The 11817-nt window shown below is 39.7% G+C and overlaps 1 gene segment (V, D, J or C); it reads right to left on the reverse strand.

The window, feature by feature from the left end:
• Positions 1 to 524: 524 nt before the first annotated feature.
• LOC108802130 lies at positions 525 to 1265 on the reverse strand. The segment is given in 2 exon segments: positions 525 to 850; positions 1182 to 1265. Coding segments are annotated over 2 exon segments (375 nt in total).
• Positions 1266 to 11817: the final 10552 nt, after the last annotated feature.

Here is an 11817-nt window from a genome sequence, read left to right on the forward strand (position 1 = left end):
TCTGTGCAAAATACAAATTACCTTACAAAGTGAACAGCCTATAAACCCTTAGTAAATCAACTCCAAGGTGTTCTGGCCATTTTATTCAACAAACATCGTTTTCTGGTAACACCAGAGGTCATGCAATCAACAGTCTTGTCTTTGGAGGAAAGTGTACAGACTGGATTTGGTTTACAAAGCTTTTTATTGCTCTCTGTGTCATTGTTGCAAAGATTCAATGGCTTCCTTTCTGATGTTTATACTTTGACTTAATTTACATTTCAAAATGAATGCATAACCAAGTACAATCAATAATAAGGTGAAAACATGGGTGGGATAGTGGAGCGAAAACTCAGGTGTAAGTCAGTGGGCCAGGGGGTTGCTCATCATTTCAACTAAATAGTTTACCTATCATCTGAAACCCAGATTTATTCATGGGGATAGATCTTCAAAACACAATATTGTACATTGAAATAGGTGTCAGCTGCCTAATATGAGATAAATGACATCCAAAAAACAGAAGTAGGTTTTTGTGTGGCTTTGTATCACTGTGTGAGAGGGTCCTCACGAGCCTGCTGACAGTAATAACGTCCTTCATCCTCTTCACTCACTCCCTGTATCGTCATTGTGAATTGAGTTCCTGATCCAGATCCACTGAACCTATCTGGAATCCCAGATGCTCGGCTACTGGTGTGATACAAGAGGAGTTTAGGAGGTTGATCTGTTTTCTGTTGGTACCAGGCTATCAAGTGAGCACTTGCTGCAGAGTAATAAAGATTTTTACTAGATGTACATGTGAAGGTGACTGTCTGTCCCGGGGACACAGAGATAGAATCCGGAGTCTGAGTCATCACAATCTGTCCACAGGATCCTGAGGATGGGAAGAGACATATTCATTAATAAGAGATTTCATTATAAAAGATACAAAACATATACAAGTTAAATTGTCTATATTTCACACTATAGCTTTATGTAAAGATCTTACTTCTGTTTATGATGAATCAGAATGTTTAACGGTGTTCCCTATAAAGTAATTACCTGGCAAAATATTCTTAAAAGGTTTTCATAAGTTTTGTTAGTAAATCAGTTTTCTTAAGGCAAATATTTCTGAAGAAAATACATTAATTTATTCTTAAGTTTTTATCTTCTTGAATCTTTATATTTTTACCTCTTACAAGGAAAAACTATAAATATCCTCATACCTTGGATGTAGACATAAAAGACACAGAGTAGATATGTCAGAGGAAGCATCTTGATGTGTCTGGTCTGTCACACACACACAGATCACTGACCTTCATGGTAAACTGTTTATATACCATGAAATCTAGAGGGAAATAATCTCAGAGTCTCACTATGTAAAGCAGAAAATATTCAAATGTTACAGCTTATGAAGAGCATCATATCTCAGAGCTCAGTCAAATGCGGAAATGCAGAAGTTTGATGTCACGGTAAAATGCACCCAGCATATTACACATAGTGAGGCTCATTATGTAAGATTTTAAGAAGAACTCCAGGATTTTGAAAGGTTAACCCTTGCAATGGGACTACCCCCACACTGCAAGGGTTAACTGCTTGTTTTGTCTAGGGAGCAAATCTGGCTGTGAGACCGGTCCCCACAGCTTCTTCTCCCCCCAGGCTCTGATGGTTTAAGGACCCATGACAACATGACTAAGCAGGTCTAATAGACATGAAGAAACCTCAGCTGGAGTGAAGTCAAAACACAGCATTGTACTTGGAAATAAGTGGCAGCTATCTAATATGAGATAATTACATTACATAAAAAAAAGGAAAAAGATTTGTGTATGGCTCTGTATATCTGTGCAGGTGGGTATTCAATATACTGCTGAAAGTGATAGCTTCCTTCATCATCTTCACTCCATCCCTGTATCCTCATGGTAAACTGAGCTACTGATCCAGAACAACTGAACCTTTCTGGAATGTGGAATCCCAGATGCTCAACTACTGGTGTGATACAAGAGGAGTTTAGTAGGATGATCTGCTTTTGTTTGGTACCAGGCTATGAACCCTTTCGCAACCATAGTACAGAATGTCCCTGTAAACAGACTCCCGACGGCTTTAGCTTAGAAGCGATTCTGGTGTCTTAGCTGCTGCCAGATTGCTTCTATGGGCCACTAAAGTACCTGTTCCCCCTCCCCGATACCCCCGCCGTGTTTCCTGGGCTCCGCTGCCCCCTTCTGCGGGCTCGGGACCAGCATATTGGGTGCCGACAGGAATCTGGGGAGGAGAGTGGCAAACATCCTTTCACCTTTCTCTTCCCCGTTCTATGGGACCAAGAGCGACTTCAATAGCTTATTTAAAGTGAAATGGTGATACTAGGGGTCTTTTGGACCCCCAGTATTGACTTAAAGAGGACCTGTGACCACCAATATGCTATCACATGGGGGGCATGTAAGCACCCCTATGTGATAGCAATTAAAGTAAAGTTTAAAAAAAACCGTTGTAAAAAATAATATTAAAAAAAATGTAAAAATAATTGTAAAATGTTTTAAACTCCCCCGCAAGCACGCATTCACGCAAACACGTGTCGGATGCACCTACATACGAAAAAAACGATCACGCTACACATGTTGGGTATCGCTGCACCCACCAGAGTGAGAGCAATAATTGTAGGGCCAATGTTTATGTGTGTCTCTAAACCGATGACCTGTAGGGGCTTTTAAAGCTTAATCTATGGACTTTTGGGATACTGAAATGTGTCTGTTTCACAGACGCATTACATTTTTACCCTGGGCATGTTGGGTATCTATTTACTTATTGTAACCTCATCTTTTATATTTTACAAAACAAATGGGTAATTTTTTTGTTATGTTTTGGGGCACTAAAATTAACTTAAGTGCATATTTCACTAAAGTTTTGGATTTGATAAAGAGTTATGCCAATATCATAGAACATAAACATTTGCAACTGCCACCATTGTATTCACCAGGTGATGGCTTTCAGAAAATATATAATGTTTTGGGGTTTGAAATAATATTCAGGCCTAAAATGTAGATTATATCATGTGTGCAAAAAACGAAATAAAAAAAGGCCTTGGCAGCGAAAGGGTTAAGTAAAGCCTTGTGGTAGAGTAAAAAAGGCTTTAACTGGACATACAAGTCAGAGTGATTGTTTGTTCTGGTGGCACAGAGATAAAATCTGGAGCCTGAATCATCACAATATGTCCACAGGATGATGAGAACTGAAAGAGACGTAATCATTATCAATTGTGTCTAGCCATAATAGCCTTGTGAGAGAGAGAGAGGCCAAGTAAGTTTAGGAAGATATACAGAAGACCAGAGACTGTGTTCTATGTAAAAACATTTGATCTGTTTCAAATGCCACTTTTTGCAATGACATACATCCTTTAGAGCTAAGCCCTGCAGTTTCCGTACTCACCTGCGGGGGTCTCCAGGCAGCCAGGAACTGCTAGGTACCAGACCTCCACTGGGTGGTGCTGGAAACTGCAACTCCAGTGCTCACCTGCAGGTGTCTCCCAGCTGCCACCAATCCACCACCTGGTGCTCCCTGGGAGGTTACTTAAACCCTCCTTGCAGTAAGGTCTGTGGCTCAGTATTGTTTCCTGTTTCCTGTTAAGCCTGAGTCCCCAGTCCTGTAACCTGCTTCTGTTCCCGAGTCCTGTATCCTGTGTATGTTCCCTGCTTGTTGTCCAGAACTGTGACCTGTTTATGTTCCTGAGTCCTGTTAGCTCCTTGTACCCTGACCTTTCGTCCCTTAGTTCCCCTGGTGTTTTGCTTTGCTCCCTGGGTGTGCTTGCCTGTTTCTTCTTGCATGTGGTGTTGTTTAGATGTAGTTGGTTGCTACGACTTGTTTCGGTTTGTATTATTCTGGTTGGCATATTAAAACGGTATATCATATATTCTGCCTTGTCCTGTGTGGTCACGTGTTTGGTCTGCCTGTGTGGGTACCTGCGCAGGTGTGGGGTCACCTGTGCCGGTATCCCTGACACAATCAGTTTGTTAGAGCAAGAATTGGAGTTGGGATAGGGAGGTTTGGAATAAAAACAAGGTGATAGCTGGTATTTTTGTAGAAGGACCTTAGTGAAGTGGAGCTGGGTTTAGAATTATTATAAGTGAATTCCGCTGTAGGAAGTCACCCTGTCATCCTGAAGATAGCTGACAAAACACCGCAGATAGTGCTCCAGGGTTTGGTTGGTCCTCTCACTTTGACCATTAGATTGAGGATGAAAATCAGAGGACAAATTAATTGTGACTCCCAGGGCTGTGCAAAAACTTCCAAAATTTTGAGGTAAACTGCACTCCTTTATCAAAAACCACATTATCAGGGATTCCATGCAATCTGAATATTTCTCAGACCATCAGCTTTGCAGTTTGTTCAGCAGTTGGTACCCCCTTGGTTGGGATAAAATGAGCCATCTTGGTGAGGCAGTCAACAACTACTAGGATAGTGGTCATCTCTTTAGCGGGAGGTAGATCAACCATAAAATCCATAACAAATTGACCCCCAAGGTCACGATGGGACTGGAAGTGGTTGGAGTAACCCCAGAGGGGAAGATCGGGGTGTCTTATTAAGTGCACAAGTCAGACATGAAGCAACATAGTGCTTTACATCTTTCTTGTAATCAGGCCACCAAAAGGTACATGACAAATGTTCTTCAGCTTTTGTGGCCCCAAAATGCCCTGCAAGTTTAGAGTCATGCACAAGCCTGAGGACTTCTACCCGAGCAGATTAGGGTACATAGAGACGATGGTCTTGACTCCATCATCTAACATTTAACTAACATTTAACGCCCAGCTTCGAATAATGTCCGATATGTTAATTTCATCTGGCCGAGCACTGAGGAGGAACGGGTCAGAACAGCTCCCCCTTCCTCATTGTTCAAATGCACTTTTGAGCACCTAGGAAGTTTCTATGTTTAGAGCAGTTTTATGTCCCTTGGGGACACTGGAGAAAAAGTTTATTTTGATATCACTACCCATATATATCCGAGGATGAGAGTGGGACCTCCTACCAATGTCCACAAAAGGTGTGCAGGACCAGGCATCAGGTCAGGTGTATGTCTAAATACTGAAAAATCAGACATAAAAGAAGCTATCAAGTGGTCTAAATCTCTAATATTTACTAAAACTGGTCAGTTCAAAAAAATAAAGATATAAAGAAAGGGGAGTGAGAGGTAAATAGGTGGCACCGTACCCCTGTGATATATTGCAACCGGTCAGTTCAAAAGTTCATTAATGTTCCCTTTTCAGATTCCACCGTCTTCCATCTCCTTCTATATAGAGTGGAAATATTTTGCACTGTAGATCAGCTGTAGAAATGTGTGAGTTTTAAACCTTAAAATAACTAGAGGCACCTTAGTTGTGTGTGCTTGTGTTTCTTACTATTAAAGTCTATGTGCAGCCATTTTAGGATAGAGTGTAGATTTAGATTTAGAACGCCTGTCCTCTTATGGAAATATTGTTCACTTCCTGTTCTGGTGACAAAGATTTTATCAGACAAAAAGTGAGGCTAATCCTCCAACAGCATCACAAATAGAAAGGCTGTTTAGACTCGTGGGGTTGATTTTCTTAGGGCAAATAGGCTGTTCACTTTGCAGATGAATTTGCACTTTACAAGGAAATGTTTCCCTTAGCTCAGTGAATGTGGTGAGAATTTACTTAGCAAAAGAAGACCAAATCACATGAAAGGAAAATACAAAATGTGTATTTGCTTGCAGATGATTGAATGATTAAAGTCACAAGAGCTTTTCCTCATTCAGTAAACTGAAGATACATTTCTGTGCAAAATGCAAATTACTTTACAAGGTGAACAGCCTATAAACCTTTACTAAATCAACCCCAAGGTGTTCTGACCATTTTATTCAACCAAAATAGTTTTCTGGTAACACCAGAGGTCATGCAATCAACAGTCTTGTCTTTGGAGGTAAGTGTACAGAATGGATTTGGTTTATGTTTAAGTTTATACTTTGACTTACTTAAAATGGCAAAATGAATGTATAACCAAGTACAATCAATAATAAGGTGAAAACATGGTTGGGGTAATGGAGCAAAAGCTCAGGTGTAAGTCAGTGGGCCAGGGGGCTGCTCATTATTTCAACAAAATAGTTTACCTAACATCTGAAACACAGATTTATTCAAGGGGATGGATCTTTAAAACACAAGATTGTACCTGGAAATAAGTGTCAGCTGTCTTATATGAGATAAATGCATGACATAAAAAAAAAGAGAAGTCGGTTTTTGTACGGCTTTGTATCACTGTGTGAGAGGGTCCTCACGATACTGCTGACAGTAATAACTTCCTTCATCCTCTTCACTCACTCCCTGTATCGTCATTGTGAATTGAGTTCCTGATCCAGATCCACTGAACCTATCTGGAATCCCAGATGCTCGGCTACTGGTGTGATACAAGAGGAGTTTAGGAGGTTGACCTGTTTTCTTTTGGTACCAGGCTATCAAGTGAGCACTTGCTGAAGAGTAATAAAGATTTTTACTAGATGTACATGTGATGGTGACTGTCTGTCCAGGAGACACAGAGATAGACTCCGGAGTCTGAGTCATCACAATCTGTCCACATGACCCTGAGGATTGGAAGAGGCATGTTCAATATCAACAGATATCATTACAAAAGATACAAAATATAAAAAGTTTAAATTGCCTTCATTTTACACTAAAGATTTAGCTATAGATCTATGATCTTAGTTCTGTTTGTGATAAACCAGAATACTGAACAGTGTTCACTATAAAGTAATTACCTGGAAACATTTTCATAACATGTTTTCTTATAAGTTTTCATTTTAAATCAGTTATCTGATGAAAATACATTAACTTATCTTTTCATTTTCTTTTCCTGACTGTTAATATTTATACATCTTATGAAATAAATCAAAGATATCATCGTACCTTGAATGTAGACATAAAAGACACAGAGTAGATATGTCAGAGGAAGCATCTTGATGTGTCTGGTCTGTCACTCACACACAGATCACTGACCTTCATGGTAAACTGTTTATATACCATGAAATCTATAGGGAAATAATCTCAGAGTCTCATTATGTAAAACAGGAAATATTCAAATGTTACAGCTTATAAAGCATATCATACCTCAGTAGTCAGTAGAATGTGGAAAAACAACAGTGTGATATCAGGGTAGATTGCACCCATCATATATGTAGTGATGCTTGTTATGTAAACTTTAGGAGATTTTCCACTTTCGGAGACAAGATGGTAAACTTTTAAACACCCCCCAGATTGAGAGTTCAATTTCCCCATTAAAACTCTAAGATTTCAACAAAACACCCATTTTGTTGAAATGCTTTTAAGTGCATTGGGAAGGTGAAATAAAGGTGGTAATTGGTAGTTTTTGAGGTTACAATGGGAATTAAATGGATTGTTCAAGAAGCTCCATTCAACTATCCTTACTTGTTCATCTGCCAAAAAGGAGTCTCTCATTAGCCTCGTTATTCAACTTTTTCACAGAAAAAAAACAGAAAAGGAGAAAAGTAAAATAAAAAATGTAAAGAGGCGGTATGCTAATAAAAGGGAAATTCAAACTAAAAAAGGAAAAATAAATAAAAACCAAAAATACTAAGGGGTGTTGTTATCAATTATTTTGCCCAAAATTTGCCAAATATGAGCCAAGAATTCTTACTGTTGAACATTAAACCTATCTCAAGAGTTGTTCAAGATTTACTATATAAATTAAAAACAAAGGTTAGGCTAAAGCTAACTAGCTCGGCATAGCAGGCATAACTTATAGCAACGGAGTGGCAAGCATGCAGACCCTCTGCTATGCTGATGCCAATCCACTGTGTATCACTTATTTTATATGTGCGGGGGTAGTAATTTTTGTATGTGTATAGGGGGTTGGGGGCGGGCGAGGCGGGGGGGGGTATTATTTTGAATGTGCAGGGGTAGTATATTTTTATGTGTATGGGGGGAGTGTATTAGGCTACAGTCACACATGTAAGTTTAGGTGCAATTAGGTATTCCTGCATCAGATACTTGCATTTTCCTGCAGTACGAATGGCTAATCTGGCGTTTATAAGCAGTGCTGTCACCCATTCAAGTTAATGATCAGGTGACAGCAGCTGAATGTAAACACCTGCACACCGCATGTAATGATATGTGATATGATTACATTTGGTTAGGAATCAATCACTCTCCCTGGACGCATCGATTGTGCATCCAGTGAGAGTGTTTTCTAGCCACATGTAATCATATCACATACCATCACATGCAGTGTGCAGGCGTTTACATGCAGCTGCTGTCGCCTGATCATTAGCTTGAATGGGTGACAGCTGCCGCTCGTAAACACCAGCTTCATCTCTGTATACTTTGGAACCTTCCATTTCACCCCTGCTGTTTTCTGTACATTGGTACAGTCTTCTACTATATTCTCCCAGCCTCTCTTATCTACTTCCTTTCTGGCGTCACCCTCACTGAGGTAAGAGCTTCTGTGTATCTTATGCAAGGCTAAGATAGGAATGTCTTTTTCACCTCTAAAAAAGACAAGGAATCACGTCATTTGTATTGTGAAGGCCAAATAAACTACATTGGATTCTACTGTGGGTCTTCTTAGCGAGTTGGACCATGTCTATGGATCCCATCAAGTCAGTAGGTTGTCATACTATCCGTACAGATGAGTCTCGGTAAAGTATGTGCAAATACCTCAATCGGTGGTTGAGGTAGAACACAAGAGCTCTCTCCTGCAATAATAACAATCTACCAATAGAAGTTACCATTCTTCTGGAATGAATAAAAGAAAGCATCCTTCAACCTATTTCCTATGAGTTCAGGCTGTCATAGGCCCACCGGGGGAAAGTCCTTATGTAGCTGGGTTCAGAGTGCTACAGCACTAAATGGTGCTTATTTGTCATTATGTGTGTGCTGTTTAATGCAGTTTAAGGACTGCTTCTCCCCCCTCACTAGAAGAGGATGGATCTGTGACATCAGTGGACTGGACAGAAGACTCTTGGAAAATGAGGTGTTTGTGTGTGTTGTCTACCTCATGGAGAGCAAGCAATTGGTCCTAATTCATTTTTTCCCTGCAGCAGATTATCTTCAAGTTCCCTTTGCTCCCACTGGTGCTCAGTTCAAGAGTGTAGAGGAGAACCTAGTACTACTTCAGTGTATAGAAAGAGTATAATTTACTCCTCTATCTCCCTTGTTCTCACTAATAATTTTAAGATGGGTGACATAATTTAACAATAAAAAAGGAAGGAGGTTTTTGTACAGCTTTGTATCACTGTGTGTAAGGGCGATGTGCAAACTGATGACAGTAATACACTCCGGTATCATCTATCTCAGCTCCTTTGATGGTGAGAGTGAATTATTTCCCAGATCCAGATCCAACATACTTCTCAGGAATTCCAGAGTGTCTTTTTATGGCATTGTATATAAGACCTCTTCCATTTTGTTTAGGTCTGTGTTGGGTCCAAGCTAAGCCATCAACCTTCCATGCACTAAGATAAATGCTTTCACTGACTTTACACGAGATAGTGACATCTTCTCCCAGAGACGCATATATATAACCTGGAGATTGAGTCACCGTGATTTCTGCACAACATCCTGTCACAAAGCAAAAACATTTGTTCTCAAGATACTTGGTTTTAGCTTTCTTTTAATAGTGATTTTTAATTACTATACCTAATATTTAATGTCTCCAAATAAGTTCCAAAGACTATTCAATCTTACCATACCTAAAATGTGATAATACAACACACAGAGCAGATATGTCAGAGGAAGCATCTTGATGTCTCTGGACTGTCACACACATATGGATCACTGACGTTGGAGCTCGTTATATACCATGAAATCTAAAGGGGAAATAACCAGAGTTTCTTTATGCAAATTAGGAAATATGCAAATGAGACAGGCACTGAGTTGGTAAAGACAAAAAGCTACACTGACAGATGAAATATGTAACTGAGAATTCCTGACCACATTCATTTCAAATAATGCACCTTAACGTATGATAATTTTAATTACATTGGTGTTAGTGGATTAGGGGCTGCAAAGTTCTCAGTAATCGCCGCCTGTAACTTCTTACAAGATTTATAAAAGAAGAATTTATCCAATTTTAGACATGTGCACTGGCAAAAAAATTGTTTTCTTTCGGATGTTTTATTATTTTGTTTTTCGGGATTCGGGTAAGATATTCCATTCGTTTCATTATTCGGATTTGTCTGAATCTGACATTTTCGTTCATTTCAGGTACTTTAGATAATTACAATTGCATTTTCATTGCAGCAAAGTGACATTAGAAAAAAAAAAAGTTTAAATTTTCTTTTGTAACTTTTGACAGTCCACAGAAACAAAAAAAGTGTGAGATAACCCCTCCGACGCCCCAATTCATGCCAGACCCTTGAAGCCTAGTAGGAGATTTAGGGGACCCCATATCTAAAAAACAAACAAAAACAAAAAAGTGAGGTCCCCACTAAATCCCTTACCAGACTCATTCCTCCCCAAAGGGAATGAGTGTGCGCCCCCCCTCCTACACCATACCAGGTCACATGGCCTCAACATGGGGAGGGTGCTTTCTTTCATGGAAGAGTGCCTTGTCCCCATGTCGATGAGGACAAGGACCTCTTCCCCACAACCCTTGTGGGGATCTGGGGGCAGGGGGCGGATCTGAATCTGCTTGCCCCTTTTTATTAGGGGGCACCCAGATGCCGCCCTCCCTTGTGAATGAGTAAGCAGTAGTTTTTACCCCTACTCATTCACCAAACAGTAAAAGAGTAAAATTGTAAATAAACACAACACCGTATACAAAGTACTTTCTTGGAAACAAAAACATTTTTTTTTAAAGTGTCCGTCGATGTATTCCAGAAGTCAATGGACAATGGCCACCGACTCGCCGAAAGAAAAAAAATATCCGGCGCCCACCGACATGACCGATCCTGCTCGAATGTTGCCGCAAAATGACAGCTCTGACCCAATGTCAACAAAGGGGTGGAGCGAGTCAAGACGTCATGGGACTTGTTCCACCAATTTGTTGACATTTGGGATCAGAGCTGTCAATGAAAATAGCCTTACTCCGTAATGCTATTTGGGACTCCTGAATAGCATTTGGGAGCTCCCGAATGCTATTTGGAAGCAAAGCTATCATGATGACTCATTATGATAGTTCTGCTCCCTAATAGCATTTGGGAGCTCCCAAGACGGGAGTCCCAAATTGGGCATCCTGAATGCTCAAAGCTCCCGAATGTCAACAAAGGGACATAGCGACTTGTGATGTCATGGGACTTCTTCCACCCCTTTAAGGATTTTGTTTTAGAGTGTAGGTTTTGGGTTAAATGTTAAAGTTCACTTTATGGTTAGGTAGTCAGTGACATTTTGAAAAATAATGGGAACATTGTATTTTTTACTTACTTTTGTCACAAAGCCCCACCAGCTTATAAATCCAAAATACTGAGGTTGGGCCCATGCATGACATAATCAATGCACTGTAGGAGGTGTTGGTGTGGTGCCATTATAAATCAGGAAGGGGGACACTGTGAGGTTTACTAGCCTAGTATGATTTTCTGTGACTAAGGCCAATGCTGCCAGACCATACATTGATCTGGGATACATAAATGCAAAAATACCTATTTTAGGTGTAGGAAAAAAGTAACACTGCATCACATTGCACATAAAATCATTTATGTATCAAACTATTTTACTTCAATTTTGTCCCTGGAGTAAATCTGAGGAATAACTCACCTAAATCTGTCCAAAACAAGAGTCTAGTAGGCATCCGGTATATGATACAGTTTGAAACACGAAATTAAAAAATTATAACATAATAAATAACAATTATAAGAAATTATAATATAATAAATAATTATACAAAAATTATAATAATTTTAAAAATGGACCAGTA

The sequence above is a fragment of the Nanorana parkeri genome, unplaced genomic scaffold (assembly GCF_000935625.1).
Source record: "Nanorana parkeri isolate BGI_ZX_2015 unplaced genomic scaffold, ASM93562v1 scaffold2675, whole genome shotgun sequence".
NCBI classification, from domain to species: domain Eukaryota; kingdom Metazoa; phylum Chordata; class Amphibia; order Anura; family Dicroglossidae; genus Nanorana; species Nanorana parkeri.